This window comes from Lipotes vexillifer, unplaced genomic scaffold, assembly GCF_000442215.2.
Source record: "Lipotes vexillifer unplaced genomic scaffold, Lipotes_vexillifer_v1.1 scaffold418, whole genome shotgun sequence".
NCBI lineage: Eukaryota > Metazoa > Chordata > Mammalia > Artiodactyla > Lipotidae > Lipotes > Lipotes vexillifer.
The window spans coordinates 5076100-5101324 of record NW_006798629.1 but is presented as its reverse complement, the minus strand read 5'-3'; the positions used below and the strand labels follow the sequence as shown (position 1 = coordinate 5101324).

At 42.1% G+C, this 25225-nt stretch overlaps 1 protein-coding gene across 1 annotated transcript in view; it reads right to left on the bottom strand.

Moving 5' to 3' along the window:
* The window catches only part of TBC1D5 (TBC1 domain family member 5), a 358157-nt gene that overhangs the window by 35487 nt on the left and 297445 nt on the right, over positions 1-25225 (bottom strand). The window contains exon 17 of the mRNA XM_007470644.1: positions 23277-23440. Coding sequence (XP_007470706.1) covers positions 23277-23440 — 164 coding nt within the window. The remainder of the gene's footprint in view (positions 1-23276; positions 23441-25225) is intronic.

Genomic DNA, 25225 nt, shown 5'->3' with positions numbered 1-25225 from the left:
GAGTCAGAAAAGTTCGGGACACGGGCAAAGAGCCTGTCACTGAGTCGAGGAGGGCGTGGAGAACAGCGGGAGTGGAGGACCGGCAGGAAGGCTCCCCTCCCTCCCTTCCGTCCCTATTATTTCTGCTTCACATACTGAGGTTTCGGGGGCTGGGGCCCAACGTGCGCACTGCGGTGCCCACTGCCCTGACACGCTGCCCTGCTCGTGATCGCACAGGCGGCAGCAGGGTCCTTGTCCACGGACTAATGGCGACCCCGGCGCGCTTGGTTTGGAGAAAAGTGGGGCAGGAAGGGCACCAGGGTGGAGTTCCGCTGAGCTTCCGAGCCGGGTATCCTCAGATTGCAGAGTGGCAGACAGGCAACCGACACCGACTGGCAGGCAGCAGGAACAGGATAAATATAGCAGCCAGAACAGGAGAGACACCGCGTCGTTATCGAGCAGATGGGTGAAGAAGGAGTGGGAAGTGAAGGAAACGGAAAGTCTCGAGGAGAAAAAGTGTGAAGGCCTCAGATGTTCTGAGGAAGCTGTGGTTACATAGGGCAAAATACACACATGGTGTGGATGGAACCCGAGCCGGAGCATATGGTGTCAGCAGAGGAAGATGCCACTGGAAAACACAGACGAGGAGCACGAAGGAGGCTTTTCAGGAGCATAAAAATCAGTGCTCTGGGCGTGTGACGCAGGGAGCGAGCTGGGGCACAGTCGGCAGCCCTAGCATCATTGTGTACCACACCTGCACGGACCGCCTCTGTGACCCCCACCCGAGAGCCGAGCTTGCTGAGCCTCAGTTTCCTGTTTATAAAATGGGGATAATAATAACCCCTATCACAGCTGACTGTTGGGGATTGACTTAAATGAGATATTCCAGATGAAGTGCTTTGCACAGTGCTTGGTGAATGGTAATGCTCAGTAAATGTTCCTTTTGTTGTCTTTAGATTATTAATATAGTTTCTATAAAGTTATTCCAAGGAATTATGGACACGGGCAAAAACAACTCCCAGGAAATTCCTCGTCCTTTCGACACAGATCCGAAATGTCTAATGACAGGGGACTTGGTAACCTGTGGTACACATTGATGCACAGAATATTATGCAACTTGAAATTAAATGTTCTCACAGGAGAACATTTAACAATAACATATATACTGACCAGAAAAGTAGTAGGTAAAGAATGATTCTGTTTTTGGAAAAAAGGGGAAAGACATTCAGCAAACTGTTTATATTGGTTATTCTCCAAACGGTGCGATTATAGGTCATTTTCCATCTTATTTTTTCTGTATTTTCTACAGTGAAATCAGATCATACTTTTGTAATCATCAAATCAAATTATTATTCAAATAATATAACAGAGAGAAAATAAGACAAAAAAGTAAAAGGTAGGTGATTACTAAGGAGAAAAAGGAAATATTAATATTTTTAAATTACCAAAACTGATTCCCAATCAAACTGTAAGCAACACTGTAGTCTAAACAAATCTGTTCCCTAAACAACACTAAGCAGTAAGAATAACTTAAATGAAATAATTTGTGGAAAAGTAAATGATTATAATATTTTGTCCAATGTACAATATGCAAGCCCTGAGCAGCATTTTCAGGGTAATGGCTCCTTTCTCTGCACTTAAAGTGGGAACATCACTGGATGCTGTTCTTCATGGGTTGCCTAGAAAGAATGTGATTCTTAAAGACACAAAAATGGAAAGATGGTTATCAAATTTCCCCAGTAAATAAAACAGTTCCTATTTTCAGACAGGATGTAAACAAACATGTAAAATGTGAATGAAAAAGGCCTTTAGAAATTTTGAACTGAAACTCAAAGCTTAAGGTATTTAGCAACTCATATCATTTCAGTGCTGGAATTTCCTTTAGAGATAATATATTTCAACCCCTTATTTTTATAAATAAATTTTAATATGGCTAGGTGGCTAGCTAGGAGCAGAACTTACACAAGCGGACTTTTTTTTTCTCAGCCACTGAAGCAGTGCTGTCCTAGCACTGAGACGCATACCACCCGTGGACACCAGAGCTGTCCTTCCTCACAGGATGGGTTTTCATAACAAGCACGGAGGCCCTTCCCTCCTCCCCATGTCATGCTATAATGGGGTGATGCTCCTTCCGGCCTGTTATAGCCTAGAACAAAGGTGCTGAAACCTAAACTTGACAGTACTTTATGAATTTTCATACTTTAGTTTCCTCCAGGAAGCTGAATAAAACAACTACATTAAGGAATACTGCCCTGGGTTAGATGGGGGAGTAGGAAACACCAGAAATCTGTCTCCCCACCTATAAAATAATTGCACCAGCAGAATCTGCCTGATATAACTATTTTGGAACGCTGGAGTCTACTGAAGACTGTCCACTTCCTGGGGAAGGCATGGAGGGTAGATTGTAGTTAATTTCAGTCCATTTCAGCTCTTAGCACAATAGGAGCTACCTGGGGGCTACCCCACCCCCTAGCCCTGTGGCAGGCAGCTGTGCCCTTGTTCTTAAAGCAACTTGCATGCAGCTTGTGGGAGCCAGAGTGGGCAAAAAGGACCCTGCCCTTCAAATATCAGGGATCTGTGCTGATCACTGATTGCTGTTTCTGATCACAGAGGTGCAGACAAAGAGGAGGGTGGGCATTGTCACACCTCCTTCCATTACTGCAAACTTCTCCCTCTCCAGATGAAGTGACTTCCAGTGGATTTAAACAGCCTGCACCCTTTATGCCCCACTTCATTTTTCTCTTTCTCCCCTTTGGGGAGCCAGACATTAAAGACTAGGACATTTAGATACTTAATATTTTGTAATAACCTATAAGGGAAAAGAACCTAAAAAAGGATATATATATATATATACATACATATATATAATATATATATATATATATATATATATATATATATGTATGTATATGTATATATTTATCCCTAGGACGCAAGGATGGTTCAACATATGAAAGTGTGAACAACACCACATTAACAAAATGAGAAAAAAACACATGATCATGTCAATTGGTGCAGAAAAAGCATTTAAAAAAATTCAACACCCTTTCATGATAAAACCATTCAATTAACTAGTGAAAGGAAAGTACTTCAACATAATAAAAACCATACATAAAAATACCACAGCAAACATCATATTCAATGATGAAAGACCGACAGCTCTTCCTCTAAGATCAGGAGTAGAAAAAACAAGGATGTTCCACCTTCACAACTTGTATTCAACACTGGAAGTTCCAACCAGAGCAATTACACAAGAAAGAGAAATAAAAAGCATTCAAATTGGAAAGGAAGAAATAAAACTATCTCTGTTTTTAAATGATATAATCTTATATGTGGAAAACCATAAAAATTGCTGAAAGAAATTAAAGAGAAATAAATGGAAATAAAATCCCAAGGTCATGGATTAGAAGACTTAACATTGTTAGAATGTCAATTCTATCCAAAATGATCTACAGAGTCAATGCAACTTCTATCAAAATCCCAATGACATTTTTTCAGAAAGAGAAAAATTCAACCTAAAATTCATATGGAATCTCAAGGGACTCTGAGTAGTCAAAACAATCTTGAAGAAGAACAAATCTGGAGGACTTACATTTCCTGATTTCAAAACTTATTACAGATTTACAGTAATCAAAACAGCATGGTACTGACAAAAAGACAGACATATAGATCAACAGAACAGAATAAAGAACCAGAAATAAACTCTCACATATAGGGTCAAATAATTTTTGCAAGGGTGCCAAGACCATTCAACGTGGGAAAGGACAGTATTTTCAATAAATGGTGCTGGGAAAACTGGATATCCATTTGCAAAAGAATTGAGTTGGACCCTTATCTCTCACCATAAACAAATAATTAACTCAAAATGGATCAAAGACCTAAACGTAAGACATAAAACTATAAAACACTTAGAAGAAAACAGAGCAAAACTTCATGACGTTAAATTTGGCAATGATTTCTTAGATATGAAACCAAATGCACAGGCATCAAGAGAAAAGGTAGAAAAACTGGACTTCATGAAAATTACAAAAATTTTGGGCATCAAAAAGTTTTCCGTGCATCAAAAAACTGTGCACAAAAAAATCAAAAAAATTGTGTTTTTGTGCACAACACAGTAAAAAGGCAGCCCACAGAATGAGAGAAAATATTTTCAAATCATATGTCTGATAAGGGATTAATACACAGAATATATAGAGAACTCTTAAAACTCAATAGCAATGAAAACAAACAAACAAAAAACCCAACCTGATTAAAAAATGGGTAAAGGACTTGAAAAGATATTTTTTCAAAGAAGATATACAAATGGCCAACAAGCACATGAAAAGATGCTCAACATCACTAATCATCAGGGAGAGGCAAATCAAAACCATAATGAGATACCACCTCATACCTATTAGGATGGCTACTATCCAAAAAGCAGATAATAACAAATGTTGGTATGGATGTGGAGAAATTGGAACCCTTGTACACTGCTGGTAGGAATGTAAAATGGTATAGGCTGATGTGGAAAACAGTATAAATGTTTCTCAAAAATTAAAAATGGAATTACCGAATGATCCAGAAATTCCACTTCTGGGTATATACCCAAAGTAACTGAAAGGGGAGTCTCAAAGAGATATTTATACACCCATGTTCACCGAAGCATTATTCATAATAGCTAAAATGTGGAAGTAATTCAAGTGTCCACTGACAGATGGATGGATAAGCAAAATGTGGTCAGTACCTAGGATGGAATATTATTCAGCCTGAAAAAGGAAGGAAATCCTGACATATGCTACAATGTGGATGAACCTTGAAGCCATGCTAAGCTAGTCACAAAAATACAAATACTGTATGGTATTTACATACAGTACCATTTATATGAGGTACTTAGAGTAGTCAAAATCATAAAGACAGAAAGTAGAATGGTGGTTGCCAAAGGAAGGGTGGCCAAAGGAAGGCGAGGGTTATTGTTTAACATGTACAGTTTCAAATTTACAGGATAGGCTGAGTTATGGAGATGGACGCACAACACAATGAAAGAATTTAATACCACTGAACTGTACACTTAACAATGATGAAGATGGCAGATTTTATGCCCATTTTACCAAAATAAAAAAAAGAATACTGCCTTCTAATAAGGTTAAAAATAGCCTGCCCTAAAATAAGCCTGGCCAGGTGAGGCATGGGCCAGGCTTCTGCCAGCTGGGCTCTCTGATCACTCTCCCTCATTTGATCACTAACAGGGACCATCTGAACCTGTTCCCCACAGCAGCCCACGAAGAGCTGCAGGACAGGGCCACCGGATAAAATAGAGGGAGAAAATTATTTTTCCATGCAAACATTTGCTGTATTGTCTTTTAGCAAATCCCTCAAGTTGACCAATTACATAATAAATCCACATTCCATGTGGCAGTGTTCCAAATAGCCTTTTGAAGTCAGGTGTGGGCAGTTAAAATAATTAACTCCAATCACATGCTTGCCATGGGTGGGACAGGGGATATGGATTGTTTATAAACAACAATTTACAAGTAGAACATGTGAAGCTCACAAAATCTAGAGAAAGAAGTTTCTTCTTATTCAACTTCCTCTCATAATTTTTACTGAGGAAGTAAAAAAAAAAGATCTTAGTTTCTTACTCCATTTTATTTTTCTGGGCTCTGATAAGGCAGAAATTACCGATTGTCCAGGCATGACCAGTAACTTTTTTTTGCAGAAGAGAGTTAAACACAGCCTCTCTGTGCTTCAGTACTCTCATCTGTAAAATGGGCGATAATTACAGAACTGACCTCACAGAGTCTTTTGAGGGTTAAAGGAGCTAATACATGCAAAATGTCCTAAGAGCAGAGTTCATGCATGGAAAGCACTTACCCATCACCCACTAGGAGAACATGTTCACACCAGGATGTTTCTGAAGCTGGCTTTATCTATAGGAAATCTCATTTCTGATTTGGTATTCCGTTAACCTTACTCAGACTAATTCTTTTCAATCTTTAATATGCACGAAAATCACCTGGAGAATGTCTAATTTAGCAGGTCTGAGGTGGGGCCTGAGAGTCAATACTTCTAACAAGCTCCCAGGGGATGACTACATAGCTGGGTCCATGGACCACACTCTGAATGGTAAGGATTTAGACTTACTTGGGAATACAGCTGCCAACCCCTCTGGGAAGGTTGTGAATCACTCTACTATTTCCCTGCTCTAAGGCGGTTTTAACAGATGGCTGCATGGTTAGATACCTATTTGGTAACAGTGCAAGAGACCTCTTCTCAACATGGAGTAGGACGCAGGGAGGAGAAGCAGGGTGACAGGCTCCCAGGACAGCTTTCCAATGTCCCCTATGCCAGTTCTGTCCAGAGTGGCTTCACTGTTCTATTCAGAACTAATTCTTACACTGTTTGGGGCCAATTTATTCTACTGTAAGTACAAGCACTTATTTTTAAAAGTTATTTTAACATCTTTATTGGAGTATAATTGCTTTACAATGGTGTGTTAGCTTCTGCTTTATAACAAAGTGAATCAGCTGTACGTATACATATGTCCCCATATCTCCTCCCTCTTGCGTCTCCCTCCCTCGCACCCTCCCTGTCCCACCCCTCTAGGTGGTCACAGAGCACCGAGCTGATCTCCCTGTGCTATGCGGTTGCTTCCCCCTAGCTATCTGTTTCACATTTGGTAGTGTATATAAGTCCACGCCACTCTCTCACTTCGTCCCAGCTTACCCTTCCCCCTCCCCGTGTCCTCAAGTCCATTCTCTACATCTGCGTCTTTACTCCTGTCCTGCCCCTAGGTTCTTCAGAACCGTTTTTGTTTTTTTAGATTCCATATATATGTGTTAGCATATGGTATTTGTTTTCTCTTTCTGACTTACTTCACTCTGTATGACAGACTCTAGATCCATCCACCTCACTAAAATAACTCAATTCCGTTTCTTTTTATGGCTGAGTAATATTCCATTGTATATATGTGCCACATCTTCTTTATCCATTCATCTGTCGATGGACACTTAGGTTGCTTCCATATCCTGGCTACTGTAAATAGTGCTGCAACGAACGTTGGGGTACATGACTCTTTTAGAATTATGGCTTTCTCAGGGTACATGCCCAGTAGTGCGATTGCTGGGTCATACGGTAATTCTATTTTTAGTTTTTTAACGAATCTCCATACTGTTCTCCATAGTGGCTGTATCAATTTACATTCCCACCAACAGTGCAAGAGGGTTCCCTTATCTCCACACCCTCTCCAGCATTTATTGTTTCCAGATTTCTTGACGATGGCCATTCTGACTGGTGTGAGGTGATACCTCATTGTAGTTTTGATTTGCATTTCTCAAATGATTAATGATGTTGAGCATTCTTTCATGTGTTTGTTGGCAGTCTGTATATCTTCTTTGGAGAAATGTCTATTTAGGTCTTCTGCCCATTTTTGGATTGGGTTGTTTGTTTTTCTGATATGGAGCTGCATGAGCTGCTTGTATATTTTGGAGATTAATCCTTTGTCACTTGCTTCGTTTGCAAATATTTTCTCCCATTCTGAGGGTTGTCTTTTTGTCGTGTTTATGATTTCCTTTGCTGTGCAAAAGCTTTTTAAGTTTCATTAGGTCCCATGTGTTTATTTTTGTTTTTATTTCCATTTCTCTAGGAGGTGGGTCAAAAAGGATCTTGCTGTGATTTATGTCATAGAGAGTTCTGCCTATGTTTTCCTCTAAGAGTTTGATAGTGTCTGGCCTTACATTTAGGTGTTTAATCCACTTTGGGTTTATTTTTGTATACAGTGTTAGGGAGTGTTCTAATTTCATTCTTTTACATGTAGCTGTCCAGTTTTCCCAGCAGCACTTATTGAAGAGGCTGTCTTTTCTCCATTGTACATTCTTGCCTCCTTTATCAAAGATAAGGTGACCACATGTGCACAGGGTTATCTCTGGGCTTTCTATCCTGTTCCATTGATCTATATTTCTGTTTTTGCACAAGTACTTATTTTAAAGTCCAACATAAATTAATTTTTTGGGGTTATGCACGCTCTCTTCTGTAACTTTCAATAAACAGAGGCTGTGTTTAAGTATATCCGAGAATAAAGGATGCTTTTCAAACGTAAATGCAATAAAAAGAAAATGGTAGAACGTGTCATTATCTATGGTATTTAAATTCATCCCTGATTTTCTGAAGATATTTTAATAATAATCATAAAAAGTAATATCTGATAAATACATTGAGCATTTAGAAATATGCTTTTCTGCCTATTACCATTTCAACATTATGAGCTATTTTAATCTAACTTTGCCTTTCTAGAGGTTGTTTACAAAAACACAATAAATAGAGTAAATAGAAAAGAATAGTGACAAATAACTGGATCATGTACTATAGATTTTAAAGTAAACGGAATAAACGTACAGTCCTGAAAAAACATACTGGAAATTAAAATAAAATCTTTAACTAGGACAGCCTCACACAGGTGTAATCAGTGGAAGAATAAAACCTTACTCGCATAGTTATAAACCTTCTATTTGCGAAAATCCTGTTACTGCTCTTTTAAAAAAATCATCATATGCGTATGGCTTGTCTTAGGAACTTCCTAGCCTTTAAAAATTCGAAAGGCATAGAAATGTTAAGCGCAGTTGTTAAGGCAATTGCCGGTCTTCTGAACATTTTAACTGGAAAAAAAAAGGCTCTCTCCTAGAAGGGATTGTGTTTGACAGGCTGACTAAATGGCATTTGTGGGGAAATGTCCCCATCTTTTGGGCTTTTAGGCTATCGCCTTCATGTTGTGTTTTTATAATTAGGGAACCTGGCCGATCTTTTGTAAACCAGAATGGTTCTCTCCTCCACCATGCCTATTAGCACAGATGTTACTTTATTTATCAAGGGTTTTCCCCTCTCCACTTACACGTGATCAGACCAACTGATGAAACCACCCAGCCAGCACGGAGGCCTCCGGCCCGGCTTCTCATGGAGTTGCTGTCTGGGTAGAACCATCTGCGTGCTCTCCCTTGCTGATTCTGGCACCAAAGTAGGCGTCTGCACAATGGCTGACCCAGACAGAAGGGCCTCAGCCAACACTGCTTCTCTACGGCAAGGCTAATTGTACCTGTGTGAGGATGAAATGTGCACCCCTGTACCATAATGCTCTGGGCTACTGACCCCCATGATGTCCCATTAGAGACAAACAAAAAATGGCACCCTACAGAAATCCAAGTTGAGGATCACGCATGGTTTACGAAGTGCTTTAAGTTATAATTGGTAAAAGGAAACCAAGTGTTGGAACAGCTTTGATTAACACAAACATTACCAGTTCTGAGACTTCTGGAATAAAAAAAATATGTGAGAAGGAAATAATTCTCTAAATTACTGGTTTATTTATATACCTATCACACTTTAAAAATTTTTGTCCCTTAAACTAATTTATAAAAACCCCATTTTCACTAGATACCAGCAACTCTTGCTATTTTTCATATGTGGTTGGTGAATGCCACTGGGCAATGAGGTGACTTTTCAGGTTCTAGAAAAGGCCAGAGGAAAGCCTAATGCGTCTGAATCCTTGTGCAGCAGAAAAAAAGCCCTCAACAGGCTTCATTCATTCCTAAACATTTACTGAGTGCCAGACACAATATCTGGCTCAGGAGATACTGTGATAGAGACAAGTGCCTGGAAAAGCCTTATAACTAAATACAAGCAGTTCTCAGACAGTGAAAGCAAAGGAAGCAACTGCAGATAACCTAGGACATGCCTCATCTTTAGATGCTGCTTCCGTAGATTAAGGGAGGGACTCCAGAATCGGTAGCTTCAGTAGGACCACAGCTACCTCCTGAAAGTGCTTAAAGCTTCCAGAGGGTGGCAGGGAAGGCTCCATGGGACACGAGGTGCTTGGGCAGAGACTGGAAGGAACTCTAGGAGTTTTAGGGCCCCATGAATCATTCTGGTCAGAAGAGACAGTGGAGCAAAGGAGCACAGAGGTGTGAGACAGCACGCTTGATTGGAGGTACGAAACAGCTGTGCATTCCTGAAAGGCTGGGGATTTGGAGCGAGGCTCTCACTGTAATGCTGAACACGGTGAGGGTATCAAGGGCCCTGCAGGCTGTGCCTCAAGATTTATCCCGGGGAAGAAAGAGCACCTGCAGAATTCTGATGGGGACTCAGACATTCACAGCGAGAAAGCCGATGTTATAAATACTAGGGATGTATGTGGCCATTAACAAAATGGACTTATTCTAAAAGTTCTGATTAGCAGGGTACTGTTATTGAACCAAGAACTGAGAACTCAGTTACTGAACTGGGAACAAAATATTAATACAGAAAGTGTAATCTTACCATAACTTCCTTTCCCCAACCCAACCAAAATCAGAAGCTGCACGTCACACCCAGAGTAGAGTCAGTTCTGTTATGATGCTTGTTTTGAAAATGTGAACTTGTTCCAATGAGATCGATGGATTAGGGAACAACGGAGCACAGCGTGAATCCCATGTTTGCTTATGCACAGTTGCATCCACAAGAAAGACTGGGTCAACGCAGACAACTGCGCGAAGCTGGACCCAGACATGCAGGAATACACAGAATGCATACATGTGCACACCTCACACATCTGCCAGTGACCTGGGTTCACGGTGTGTGTGACAAGCTGCACCCATAACCCAAATCTGTCAGATTACAGAGAATTCTCCTTCCATTACTTCACTGTAACTCATAAGTTGCGACCTTTCCGATGATGGTCACTTCTCCAACCAAGTAGCAGGTGTTTTTCAAGGTAAAGGGTCATATTTATTGCGTATTTCTTTATTTCATAATCATTTTAACATGTGTCAAACCAACTAGGTTCCTACTTCATGTGTCACTGATGAAGTTTTTTAATGTTGTTCCCCAATCCCATCTTCCCCATGAGTCCAGTGGTTTTTAATGATCTTGTACAGCCTGGTGATCTGGGGGAACGTATAAACTGCCTCCAGCAAAACTGACCGTTGCAAAGATGCCTGTTCATTTGAAGATGAATACACTCATGACAATCAAATTGATATATTTTCCCACAGATGTAACTGTTTGCATAAAAGCTTCGGTCTGGAGATCACGGCGGCACGTGGCAGGGCTGACTGAACTCTGACTCCGCGCGGGAGGGGCGAGGACGCTGGTGCCCCCACTGTTCACTCCACCTCTTCCTCCGCAAGAGGGTCCTGCAGCCAGGAGCCTCCCCTAAGGGGAGGCCACCCCAATCCAGAGCCGCAGGAAGACACGGTCGGTCTCTCCTTTTCTTGCTTCTAACCTAAGGAAGGGCCTGCTCTGAGCAGGGCTAGGCAGAGAGGTGCAAGGAACTGGGGCCCTTGAAGATGCTGATGAGTTTCTAAATCATCAGCTCCAAACCTTGACTGTACATTTGAACAAGCTGGGAAGCTTTTTTTTTTTTTTTTGCTGTATGCAGGCCTCTCACCGTTGTGGCCTCTCCTGTTGCGGAGCACAGGCTCCGGACGCGCGGGCTCAGCGGCCATGGCTCACGGGCCCAGCCGCTCCGCGGCACGCGGGATCCTCCCAGACGGGGGCATGAACCCGTGTCCCCTGCATCGGCAGGCGGACTCTCAACCACTGCGCCACCAGGGAAGCCCTGGGAAGCTTTTAACAATGACCAGGACCCAAGCCCCACCCAAAAGATTCTGATTCAGTACTTCTGTTACCAGTATTTTTTTAAGCTCTCCAGTTGATTCTGATGTGAAGCCAGGAATGATCAGGTCTTCGGACTTTTTTGAGCTAATAATTTTCTTTACTATCTGAATCGGTTTGAGTCAGGATTTCCATTATAGTGAGCTCAAAGCATCCTAAATAATGACGCTCTCTTTGGAATGAAATGCAAGGTCCAGGATTGAAACAGTCTTTACATTTGATCAGTCCATCTCATAAATTTAAATCTCAGTTCCTGGCAAAAGAATCAGGCCTGCTCATTTATTTGAGGGGGAAAAAAAAAAAAAAAAATCTTGTGCTGACCCAACCTTCAAATCTAACTTGGAGACTTTCATCAAGGGTATCAAAAAAGAGTTTAGTCATAACAGAGCCTATGGATGAGTGAATTTGATTATAGACACTGAGAAAAAACTCAACATTCATTCATCCCGGGCAGTAAATAGCTATTAATAGTCTAGCTGGATGAGATTAAAGTTTGATTGTTGTCTGGGGATGAACGTAAGATTTCTGTATATGTTAGCATTATTACCTAGTGTTTCCTTGCTGGTTTCATTCTTTTTTTCTTCAATTTCATTTTCCAAAGTATTGTTCTTGATGTTTCACAGAATATGTATCTTTATACCATGATGGATGAGTAAGAGATGCATGTGGAGTATACAAATATGCTCCAGACCCAGAAGACTACCTAGAGTGTAGACTGAGCACACCCTGATGCTAAGCGATGTGGCAGCATTTCTCACAGTTTATTCTAGACTGACTGGGGCGTGATTCTGCATGTTGGGACCCCTGCCGATTTCTGGACTGTGCGGTGGGGGGGGGGGTACGTGTGTATGTGGACAGGTTGATGATATCACTTTGCCAGTTCTTTCCACTTCCCTGTTAGTGGAATCCTTGAGATATCTGAGGGGACACATGAAAGAACTCAGGTAGGTGTTGCAAACTTTCATGACCTTGTTTACAATTCTACCTGGGGGTCTCGCATCAGGAGGAGGACCCCCAGAGCATCTGGCCTTGAAGGCCAGTGGGGCTTGACTGCAGGAGCTCCACAGGACTGGGGGAAACAGAGACTCCACTCTTGGAGGGCACACACAAGGTCTCGTGCCCACTGGGATCCAGGGCAAAAGCAGTTACTTCACAGGAACCTGGGCCAGACCTACGTGAGGGTCTCGGAGGGTCTCCTGGGGAGGCGGGGGGCAGCTGTGGCTCAACCTGGGGGCATAAAAATCAGGGAGTATTCAGGGAGTATTCATCTTCGTGGACTCTCACTGGAGGGTGACATCTTGCTTGGGTCATTAGTTCCAAGACCTGGCTCCACCCAACAGCCTGTAGGCTCCAGTGCTGGGACACCTCAAGCCAAACAACAGGGCGGGAACACAGCCCTACCCATCAGCAGACAGGCTGCCTGCCTAAGTCCTCCTGAACCCACGGCCCCCTCTAAACACACCCCTTGACACGGCCCTGCCCTCAAGAGGGCCAGGAACCAGCTCCACCCACCAGTGGGCAGGCACTGGCTCTTCCTGCCAGGAAGCCTGCACAAGCCTCTAGACCAGCCTCACCCACCTGGGGGCAGACCCCAGAAACAAGAAAACTGTGATCCTGCAGCCTGCAGACGGAGTCCACGAATGCAGGCCAGACACTACCCTGGGACCAGCTGGTCCCTGGTCCTTGGGTGATGAAAGGGGAGCGTACTGCTGGGAAACATAGGACATCCCCGACAGAGGGCCACTTCTGCAAGGTCAAGAAACATAACTAGCCTACTATATACATAAAAATACAAATAGAAACTTAAACAAAATGAAATGGCAAAGGAATATGCTCCAGACGAAGGAATGAGGTAAAAGAAGTGTTAAAGCAGAACAGTAAGAACATCAAAGGTGAAGAAACAACTGGGAAATATGACCAAGAAAAGCAGGAATCAGAGTCTAGTCAGGGGTCTACGAATAAATGATGGGGGTGGGGGAGGAGTGGCCCCTTCCATAAGTACTTTTCCAGTTGAAACACTTTTCTTTACCCTTTTCTCTCATTTTCCAAGGTAGCCCATAACTTTTTAGAATTTAATATAAAGCTAATTTGTTCTTGGCTTATTACAATCATCATGCTTTGAGTTACTGCTGTTAAAGTTTCTATCAACTGACCTAGGTAACTTTGGAACATGCCGTTTTGACTAGAAATGATGAGGCTATCGACAGAACTGTACTAAGCTGGTAACGATTCTGAGGGAAAGGAGGAGTGGCTTTGTCATCATCTTAGATAAAAAGGAAGCTTGGGAACTGGACTATATTACCTTCTGGTGATCCATATAGTCAAGGCTTTGTAAATCCTTCAGCCACACTGTAATGTCAGGGCTGGGAGCCGTCTTGGTGGTTGTTTTTTTCACATATTTTAAAAATTTGCTCGTGACCAACTGTACCTCACAAGCAAACACCTCAGACGAAGGTCAAGCGTATATGAGCAAAGTTTACTAATCTAATCAAATAAAGTTACGACAGTTAATCAGGTGCATTTGTAATGACAGACATGCTTATTAAGAGGCTTAATAAAGCATGAATGGTGAACTCTCTGTGTAAATGATTATGTTTATTATTATTTTTATGGTCAAATGAATTTTATTTTTGTTTTTCTTTTCTCATCTTATTATTAGTTATTTGTGTCATTGCTAGCAGGTTTTCCTGGTACCATCCATGTTCTTTTAATCATCACTGCCACAGTATAGAAAGATTCTGAATCTTTCCAACAATGGCAACTCCCTCTTGGGGCCTTTACTAACCTCAAACATGCTTTTAAGTTAATTAGGAAAGAAGTCACCTCCTTTGGGTACAGGACTTGGGGAATGGATACTACCTTTGAGCAGAGAAGGAAACGGCCCCCAACTCAGGCTTGCTGCTTGGTGAGCCTCACCCAGGCTGGGCTGGGTGCCCACCTGCCCTCCGCGGGGCTCTCGTGAGCAGTGCCCAGGCTGCACTGGCGATGCCTGTCACTGCTCTCTTCTCCCCCGCGGGAGGCGTGAGCTTCCCGGTACTCACACCGATCCATGAGTGCCTGACACACGGGCATCTCGGAGCAAAACACTGGGGGGAAGATAGCAGGGCTGAGGGAAGTAAAAAGGCGCCCAAGCCTCTGACTGACCCTCTGGGTACAGCAGCTCTGGCACAAGGAGCAACCAGAAAGGCGTGACTCGGTCTGAAAGTTTCAAGGCAAGGGGCAGGCCGCCTGACAAAGATTCCCGCCCCCCACCCCCACCCCCGCCCTTGGCTCAGTAGGCCTAGAGTTCCTACGACAGGAGCAAAGCCATTCTTTGTGGGAGTAAAGCCCAGTGGATCAAAAATACAGCGTCCTGGAAAAGTAAACATAGGTGTTTCAAAGGATAAATGATGAGATGTTAGGGGTAGGAGACTTAAAAGCAGGATGGCGCTGGGTAGGAGGCGCTGGGGGTGCCATCGAGACAGAAAAGGAGGACCACCCAACAGTCTCCTCAGTTTGGCCCCTGGCCTTGACTGACTGCCGTCTGCACAGGGCAATGGGAAGCCCTCTCTTCCTTCCCTGCCATGCACATGTGCACTTCGGGGCACAAATTACTGTCCCTAAGATAACGTGGCATTAAAAGGTGAAACAAATGTCAAGTTTCAAGAAAGGCCATTGGAAGGAAGCAAATGCTATCAATGACACATTTAATTTGGGATAATTCAAACCCACAGGAATTTCTGGCCAGGGATTCTAAATATTTCTAATTGCTTCACTTGAGCTCTCCCCAAACCATTGTTTCTGCCTCTGGGGCAGTGATCAGCATGGTCTGGTCTGGCATCTTGGCATTTTATGGAGATTATGGGGCTGAAGACAAATGATGGGGGAAGAGGGCCCAGCACGAGGGGATAAGCATCTCATTCAACCCCAAAGGGCAACATCTTCACTGCCCTAAAATTGGCATTGAGTCAAGGTTCAGCACTCCACTCCCTGTGGTTCTGTTTTCAGAGGCTCCTCAGATGTTTTGGTTAAAAATAAATTTATTGATGCATAAAGATGTTAAAAGTTGGTTATAAAACCTGTTTAACAGAAGTTAAATTAATATTGTCATCCTATGAGCTGTCGACAACAGAGTGTTCTTTATGACGTTCCCTCTGATGTTCACATTTCTTTGCAGTGATATTACGTGGACTGGGTAAGGCAAAAAGAGAGAGAGAGAGAGAAGGATGGGACACTCCTACAAAGATATGGTCCATCTTCCCTGACCCCGAGCTGACACACTGGCAGAAAGACTTGTTTGTTATGTGAGCACGATTCATATGACACCAAATGACAACTAAATATCATGGATCAACTATCTGAGTTCATTTTGGCCTTAAATTAAAATTCCTATCGTGAGATTTGAAAATGAAGCCAGAAAAACTGATATTTAAATTCATTTTATATCTATTCATTTCAATAAACTATCTTAAATGGAAATGTATTTTCAATAGGACTATATTTTAATCCAGTTATCATTAGTATTACTGATTAAATGAGAGATTACAATTATATATTATTTGAAAAAAGTCCTGTAATTAGATACACTCTAGATGCCAGTTTTCAATTCCATGCAGAAGCCCATAAAAAATCCATTATAATCAATACTTTCCACATAATATAACTTCTTAGGAAGTATACATCACTGACTGAAGAGAAAAATCATATAGCCAGGAAAATTCTGACCTACTGGGAAGGCCACTGCTCAATTTCCCTCTTCCAACTACCAGTCCAACTCAAGCTGCCTGAAAATCTACAACTAAAACATCACTGATACAACAGAACTGGCTCTTTTCAAACGTAAATGCTTTAGGGAAGGATTAGATGAACCGTTTTGGCAATTAATACTTCAGGGATAATTGGTCCCTCAAAGTGTCTGGTCACCCGCTTCCACCACCTTTCCACACCGCCGTGGACTTCTCTAAACCTTTCCCCTGGCTGACTGGGTTTAGAGTGGGCACGGGATTTAATTCTGCCCAACCGATGAGGTGGGAGGGAAAGCCTGCCGGGGAACTTCCAAACAGACTTCTCTAGAAGACACTGTGTGCGTGTGAGGGGGTAGGGGTGACAGGGCACCTGCCGGGTTCTGTGGCAGCCTTCTTGAGAAAAATGGCGGGACCGGGAGCGTGTTGAGGACAAAGCCAACACACTGAGGTGGCCGAATGGAAAGCTGGTGACCCCAGGGCTGAATCATCCAACTCCACACCTGCCTCTCTCGGGACTCTTGTTACGTTAGATAATAAGCAACAAACTTCCTCATTTGAGGCAGTAATTTCTCTTACTCTTACCAAAAGCAACTTGATATAAGCCCAACTATCTTACACTCTGTCAGAGGGTGTGAGGGAGGGAGGAGAGAACAGCTACGGCAGGCACTGCTGACCGCCTGTTCGATATCCTCCCCGCACTGTCTCTCCTAGGAAGTCTCGGGGTCTTCATGAGGGAAAACAATGGTTGCAGTTGGTGGAAGAAGAAATATGTCTGTGGTTCAAGTCTAATCTCTCACGTGAAGCTTGTCTGGACCAATAAAGCCCATGGTGGTCTATCTTTTGAATCCATATTAGTTACTGTCTTTACTGTTGGATAGCATTAAACCATCTTATGCCTCTCCTGCTGATGAGTTATATTTTTATTTAGTGTAATTATTACTTAACTTTTGATGTGTTCCCCCCTCCCCAATTTCACTGTAAGCACCTTCATTGGGACTGCTCTCATATGTCTTATATGGTTATGTCTTGAATTCCAATTACTAGAACATGACCTGAGATGATGTAATCAGGTAATGTAGATCAGGTAATGTTCAGGTTGTCTATACTTCCAGAAGTATGAGTCTGCTTTCAAATCTGTTTTCACTCATCTGAAACTTTTTGTCATTTTGTTGTGATAAAGGAGAGATCAATGAATACTATAAAAATAAATCCTATTAGTATGACAAAGGCATGTGTTCAAACCACTGTAGGACAAAGCTCAGTGCGTGCGGGGGTCACAAAGACACAGGGTGGCACCCCCAGTGGTGCTGCGAGCCCGCAGGTGGTGGGTAGCTCATTACACACCCTGTCTTATGCAGGGACTTTCAGCTCAGGTAACTTTGATTTCCTGTGGCCTAGAGAGGATTCTGAACCATTTATAAGTTTAGATCTTTGGAGATTGGTATGTAATTATCACAAAGCATAGCATAATGTCTTGCAGTTCATCAGGAATTCAGAAAAGATCGTTTAGTTGGCTAATGTGCTTAAAGATTAGAACTTATTCACCTACACAAATCAATTTCAGAGTCTTTCTCATATTCCCTATCTTTAACCTTAGTAAAGATATTCTTGGAAAACGACTTGGCAACAATCACAGAACATGACTAATGATGCTAAAACAAGTTAAAATTTATTTAGCAGTCAGATGAATGACCAACTAAAATAGATTTCTAGAAAACTAACTACTGGATGTCATTTATATTACCCTGCGAAATAAAGCATGAAAACTTAAGTATCAAAATTGCCAATTTCCTCAAGACTAAAAAAATCAGAGCTTGATTAAAACCTGGATGGAATTAGGTGAGCCCTAAAGACTCTTTTGGGAAACAAAGCAGAGGGAAAATCGTCTTCATGAATAAATACCAATCCTCAAAACAATACTACCACTGATAAAGAAGTAAGGTCAATTCTTAAAACTTCCTACTAGTTTGCTTGCATTTCAGAAAACAATGTCTTTTATAAACACATCGCACAAAGCTTAATTTGTTACCCCTCTATAGTCTTAGCTGAGTTTTGTGTTCTTCTATTATACAACCAGATCGGGGGCATTACCAGGAGTAAATGTGATACACCTTCATTTAAGAAAGGTAGCCTGTGGATTACAGAAAGTCTTTCTATGATCCATAAAAGGCAATAGTGAGAGGAAATAAGTTCTACGACCTAATACGTGATTCTTGTCCAAAATACGTCATACCTATATTGATGTTGAAAAAAATTGTTTCTCAATGATAAGATTAGACACATCATAAGCAGATTTCACCACTTTTAGGTTGATAACGACTTACTAGATTACTTTTTTTGTTTGTTTGTTTTTGTTTTTTTTTTGGCGGTACGCAGGCCTCTCACTGTTGTGGCCTCTCCCGTTGCGGAGCACAGGCTCCAGACGTGCAGGCTCAGCGGCCATGGCTCACGGGCGCAGCTGCTCCGCGGCATGTGGGATCTTCCCGGACCGGGGCACGAACCACTATCCCCTGCATCGGCAGGCGGACTCTCAACCACTGCGCCACCAGGGAAGCCTGGTTACTTTTGTTTTAATGTCTGTTTTCAACTGCTATTTCAGCCTTTTGTTAACTGACATCAACCATTTCTTAACCCTGGGATACTTTAAAAGATCAGCTGAGTCTTGAAATCTAAAAGGCATCATACAGTTTAAGGCACTAGGGACCCAAAGCAACAGATGTCCTTGCTTCAGTTTCTGGCCACCTGCTGCGTGAGAAACTGGTGATGATGATGATGTTAATGAAAAATTACCTTGAACTTTTCTAAGGACATGGAAAACCCCTGTATCACACTAAATGGGGCTGGAAATGAAAGCAAAATGGGAGCAAGGATGGTCGGTGCCTCGTCACAGGCTCTGGTGCCACCGTGACCACTCTGGTGGTCCCATGGGAGAATGAATTTCAGCTCTGGGCCTGAACATTTCCAACTGTGCATTATGCTGTGCAAAGCAACAATCTCAGCTTAACTCAATAAAGGCTTGTTTCTCACTCAGGCTCCACGTCTATCACGGGCTGACACGTGGGTTCTGCTCACCGTGCCAGAGGGAAGGAGAGGGCTGTGGAAAACCCTGCAGTGGCAACACATGCCTGCCACTGCTGTTCCCAACTCACGGGACACAACAGGCCACACAGCTCCAAAGGGTCTCAGGGGACGGGGTGGGGTGCAGTCCCGTCCAGTGCCCAGAGTGGCGCAGAACTGGAATGATTTGGCAAAGAGCACTGACCACGATAAATTATTTCCTAAAATAATAACCTGTAACTCGGAAAACCGTGCGCTTTCTCTTGAAAAGTTCTGTCTACTTACTTCCCACAACTTAGGCAATATACTAAATTTTGAATAAGAGTTGGGCATTCTGTTTCTGGGTTCACAGCAGGTCTACGTAGAGAGTCAGACTTACTCCGTTTCTATTTTTGCTCAACTTCTCAGCTTTAAGTTACAGTAGCACCATAAAGAAAAGTAATTAGCTGGTGCTGTAGACTAACCCATATGGCACCAGAAGAGGACAGAACGCAAATCAGACCTGTCTCCGTATGCTTTCTCACTTGTTATTCCTTACTCTGGTTCTTCAGAGACATGCTCTTTGTGCAGGCAAACAGCTCCTCTACTAATTTATTATGCCAATACATCCTATTTTTGTTGAGATTTTTAGTTATTATTTTTAATCTGAGTTACATATGTAACGCTGAAAAGAGTCCAATGGTTCTACAAGGCTTGTTATGAAAAGGAGTTCACACAGCCCCACCCTCTGCTTCCTGCTCTAGCAACCACTTTCAACTCTTTTACGCCTGCTTTTTTTCTCACCTTTATAGCTCTAGCTTATATTGCCACCTCTTGATTTTTCTAGAGTATTATTCGCTGATTTTCCAGGAAAGAAGATGAAGATGTCTGACCACCACCTACTCCTTCCCCTCCCCAAGCAAACGCAGTTACCCACCCACCTTTCTCAGTGGATTTTTATCACAGATTAACAGTCAACAGACTTACATCATAATGTTTATGTAAATCAGGCCTGGCTCAGTGACAGGGTTTATCAGTACCTTTCTGTCTTTTCCTATACACCCTTGGTTTTTCTTTGGAGTTACCTTGTCCTGTGTTTTTTGTTTTTTTCATTTTTATTGGCATATAGTTGTCCTGTGTTTTAATGGCTTCATTTTTAAAAAGTTATCACTAATTCAAACCTAAACTCACCTGTAGCTGTGTAAATTTCTCGATTTGTCCAAATATACGAGTCATTCTTTCAATTTCGTCTTTTTAGAGAAAACTGTCTGGAACCTTTTGAGTTGCTCCAGTCCAGGCTGGCTACTGCTCTTTGGATCTGCTAAACAGTCATGCTTTGTATACTCCGGGATTCCCTGCATTATCCTTCTGAGGAATCCTTTTGTCTCTCTCTGGTTGCTCTATTTCCTGTTCTCATGTATTCTTTACCCTTGGTACCTGTCCTCATTTTTGTAGAGTACATCCTCCAGTGGATTCTGAGAATGGGTGCAAGTGAATACATTTTTTGAATCTTGAATGTCTGAAAGTGGCCCTCACACATAATTAGCTTAGCTAGGGACTGAATCTAGGCTGGAAGTAATTTCCCTTCAGAACTTTGAAGGAATTTCTCCTCCATTGTCTTACTTCTGGTGTCACCATGTGAAATCTGTAGCTATTGTAATTCCTCACCCTTTGTTGGAAATCTTTATTTTTCCCCAACTCTACATGTTTGTAGGCTACCTCTTTGCTCCCAGGGTTCTGAGCCTTTTTGGTGGTGTATCTGGGTGTGGGTTTGTTTTTATTCACGTGGGACTTTCTATGACCTTTTTCAGTCTGAAAACTCAGGTCTTTCATTAGTGGAAAAACTAACTGAATTATATTTTTGATTATTTCCTTCCTGTCACTTTCTCTGTTCCCTCTTTCTGCAACTCCTGTTTTTTTTTTTTTAGATTTTGAACCTTCTGGGCTGGTTCTCTAATTTTTTTTTTATTTATTATATTTATTTCTCTTACCTTCCATTTCTGTCTTGTATCCTATTTTCTGGGGAGGTTTCCTCAATTGTATCTTCCAACTATTCTATTGAGTTTTACATTTCAGATGTCATCTTTTAATTTCTAATAGGTTTTGTTGTTATTCTCTGGATGAATATATTTTTCTGAAGCGTTCTCCTGCAAAGACTTGTTTCTTCCCAGTTGCTTTTTATCTATTTGTTTCTGCCTGTCTGTCACGATTAGATGCTCTCCTCTAGTGTCTGGTGATTCTTGCCTGTCTTGCCCATATAAAATAGTGTGAACTACAAGTTAAGAGAAGTTTCTGTGCTTAGATGGGCCTGTGATGGTTGAGTTCACTGTAAAGAGAACTGACTGTCTCCCTGGAGAACCCCTAAGGTTTTTTTAATTTGTGACTTCTGCCTAGAGAAAACCCTTCCAATCTCCTGCCTGAAGGGACATACTTACTGGTGTTCTGGGAAGCAAGTGGGGTGAGGCCTGGGGATCTCAATTCAGTATTTAAATATATTCAGCACCCTTTTCCAGGAGGGTGGTCTCATACTCGAATATTCCTGATCTCTCTCAGTCCAGAGACATTCTGTTTCACACTTCCCAGAGAATTAAACCTCCAGTCTTCTGCCAGAGCGAGGATGGGAATCTATCCGTTTCTTGAAGAAACTTCTAACCAGTCCTCATGTCTTCAGCTCCACCTTCACCCCGCTTCCAGTTCCTGAGCTTCTAGAGGGTTTTACCGTCTCACTCAGGTTGCTTCTTGGTTTTTCCCTACTGCTGGCTTAGCATTCCCAGCTTTCTTCGGCCGCTAAGTTAGCTTCCACTTAACATCTGCTCTCCAAGTAACAAAAAGCTAGCTGCTATGGTCTCTCCTGTTTCCTTATTCCTCTAGGGTTTATCTGAAATGACCTTAACTGTTCCTGGAGTGGAGTTTAGGAGGCAGCAGAGCTAACTGCTTGCATTTAAGCTGCCATTTGCAAATGGAAGCTCCACTCTGCTCTTCTACAAATTAGAGAAGCACGGTTCCTACCCGTGGAAAGCGCCCCGAGAGAGTATGTGGTGAACCGTTCCCTTCAGAGGGCAAAGTATGCTGTTTAACTTGCAGATGAGGTGGCGGAAGCACCAGGAAGCTGAGTGTCATACAGTCACGCAGATAGATACCATGCTGTTATCTGGCCTATGTACCTTAAATAATTATCCCTCAAAGGTTGTACAGCCCGCCCCTCCATCTTAGCACTGTTTCAGCAACAGCTAGTCCTTGGCTGTAAGACCTTGCATTTACAGCCTCTTCCAGTGGGCAGATGAATTCTTCATATTAGAATACTGGGTGGAACTAGCTATCAAGCGTGACTAAATGTTTTATCTCTTGTGAAGGTGACTTAAACATTTTTCCAGAAACAATGAGATTTTTTAAGTACTGTAGTTGATATGCGTTAGCTGTGTCCTTTTGAGTAATGTATACAAAGGATCTTAGACAGCAGCTATCACTACACCATAATTTAAAGGTAATCTGTATAACTTTTAAAAACAATTGGTAAAATAGCTGTTTTTCATTTTCAAGAAATACTTAAAACTGAAAAAAACAGCTTGGTTTAAGTGTCTTATTCTACGGTTTGGTATAATGCTATTTCTTAGCATTTTAGAAGACAATGCAGGCTTTGACAAAGGCATTTGTAGAGGAAAAAAAGGATGAAGATTTGGGATTCAACTTATCTTAATTGATGCTATTTTCCCTCACCCCCACCCCAGTGTACTATAGATCAGGGCATTAAAATATTACTAAGTGATAATAATAAAAATATTTCTGATGAAATAGTTCATTTTAGTCCGTAAAAATTTTAAGAACTTTATAAAACTAGGCACGAAGAGAGGCTTTCACAAATGCAGCATTCTAGAGGAAAATGTAGGATAAAAAGAAAACCGTCCTTAAAATACTTACAGATTCTTTTCTGCCCATAGTTTTGCTGTGTGAGCGTGAACGGGAGATGTTGCTGAAAAAGGAATCCTTTTTAGTAGCAGATGAAGGTGGGGAGCCAGTGAACTCTCTTCCTCCAGGCAAACTCTCAATACTTGGAGATGAACGGATGTTTTTAGAGCTTTGTCCTGTAAGAAGAATTAAGTAGCAAGAATGAGACACCAGACTCTTTCACTGCTACTGAATTTACTGCTTTTAATAAATGACCAATTAGAATACTTCTTTATTCACACTGTCAACATAATGACACTGTGGAGTGTTAAGATGCATGTATTTTTATGTATCAGAATAGCTGTCGATGTTTTAAAGCTAGTTTTCTGCGCGTTATTTTAAGCTACACTGGTCCAAGTGTGGCACACATATCAAAAAACGAAAAAATCCAATTTTCAGAAATCACAGGTGAAATGACTGGATTTTCCCTCACTAATGGAATCATCCTTAATAACAGAAGCCAGAAACAATTATATGGCACATTATATTATTAATATATACAAAAAAAAAACCCCTAAATCCTTCACCAGTTTTTCAAAAGCACCCCTTTCCTTTTCATTAATTGCAGAACAGATACACCGCTACCCCCAGGCCATAGCAGAAGCATCTGGAAATGGGACAAGGTGCTGGCTCAAGGGCTACATCCAAGACTGGTCCCCACATCAGAGTGGGTGCATCTGTGACTCCCTGCAGTGCCTTTTTCACTGAGAGGTTCTGGAGCCACGAAGCTCCCTTAGACAGGAGCAAGGGCTCTAGGAAGGCCTGCTGGGAGGGTGGCACGGCGCAGAAGATAGGTGAACAGAATTGGCTGCGGCCAGACCCACGCAGGTCTCACGTATACGATGGGGACATTTCCAGAAGGTTGTTATGAGGATTTAAGGACCTAGCGCAGCACCTGGTGTGCATTCAGTTATTCATTCATTCACCCATAGTAACTGAGCACCTAGTAAGTATCAGGCACTTAGCGGGGCAGGGAGACTGGAAACTGAGCCATCTAAACTCCCATCCCTCAAGGCATTCAGTTTCTAGTGAGGGGAGACAGACACATACATTCCTAAAATATATATGATTTTAGATGGTAGTAAACACTGTGGGGAAAAAGAAAGCAGGAAAGGGGATTGTCAGTGTCGGAGGAAGGTGTGTAGTTTGAAATAGGATGGTCAGGGAAGGCGTCACTGAGAACTGACGTGCAGGACATTTGGGCAAAAACTTGAAGAAGGTAAAATACCAGCTTTGCAGACAATATGAAGGGACAGCAAGTACCAAGGCCCCAAGCAGGACCTTGGTGGTTCTGAAGAACAGCAGAGTGGCCAGTGTGGCTAAAGCTAAGAATGAGGGGAGCGGATGGGGCCTGGGGGCATCACATCAGGTGAGGAATTGCAGACAATTTTGATGACTTTTCCTCTGAGAAGCGAAGCCAGTAGAAGCTGCTAGAGGATTTGAGCAGAAGAGTGACATGATTTGACTTAATTTTAAAAGGATCCCTCTGACTGCTGCATTGGGAACAGTTTAGGGTTGTCAGAGAGCAAAAAAAAGAGGGGAAACAATTTTTGCCATTGCAAAAATCCAAGTCAGCAGAATGATCACAGCTTAGTGGTGAGAAGAGGTCAGATTCTATACAAAACTGATGAGATTTACTGACGAATCCATGAGAGGAATGAGAAGGGTCAAGTTTAACTCCAAGTGTTAGATAGTGGTATGAGGTGAGCATCTCTGTGAATATGCTAAAAACCACTGAATGATACACTTAAAGAAAAGTGAATTTGATGGCATATGAATTATACCTCAATAAAGCTGTTATTTTTATAAAGTCAGTTTTCACACGTGACTGTCAGTCAGCGACCAGCAGTAAAGGGCCGACCCATTTCCACCTGACGACACAGGGCTCCTCTACTAGGAACTCGGCCTCAAGGCTTCCTGCT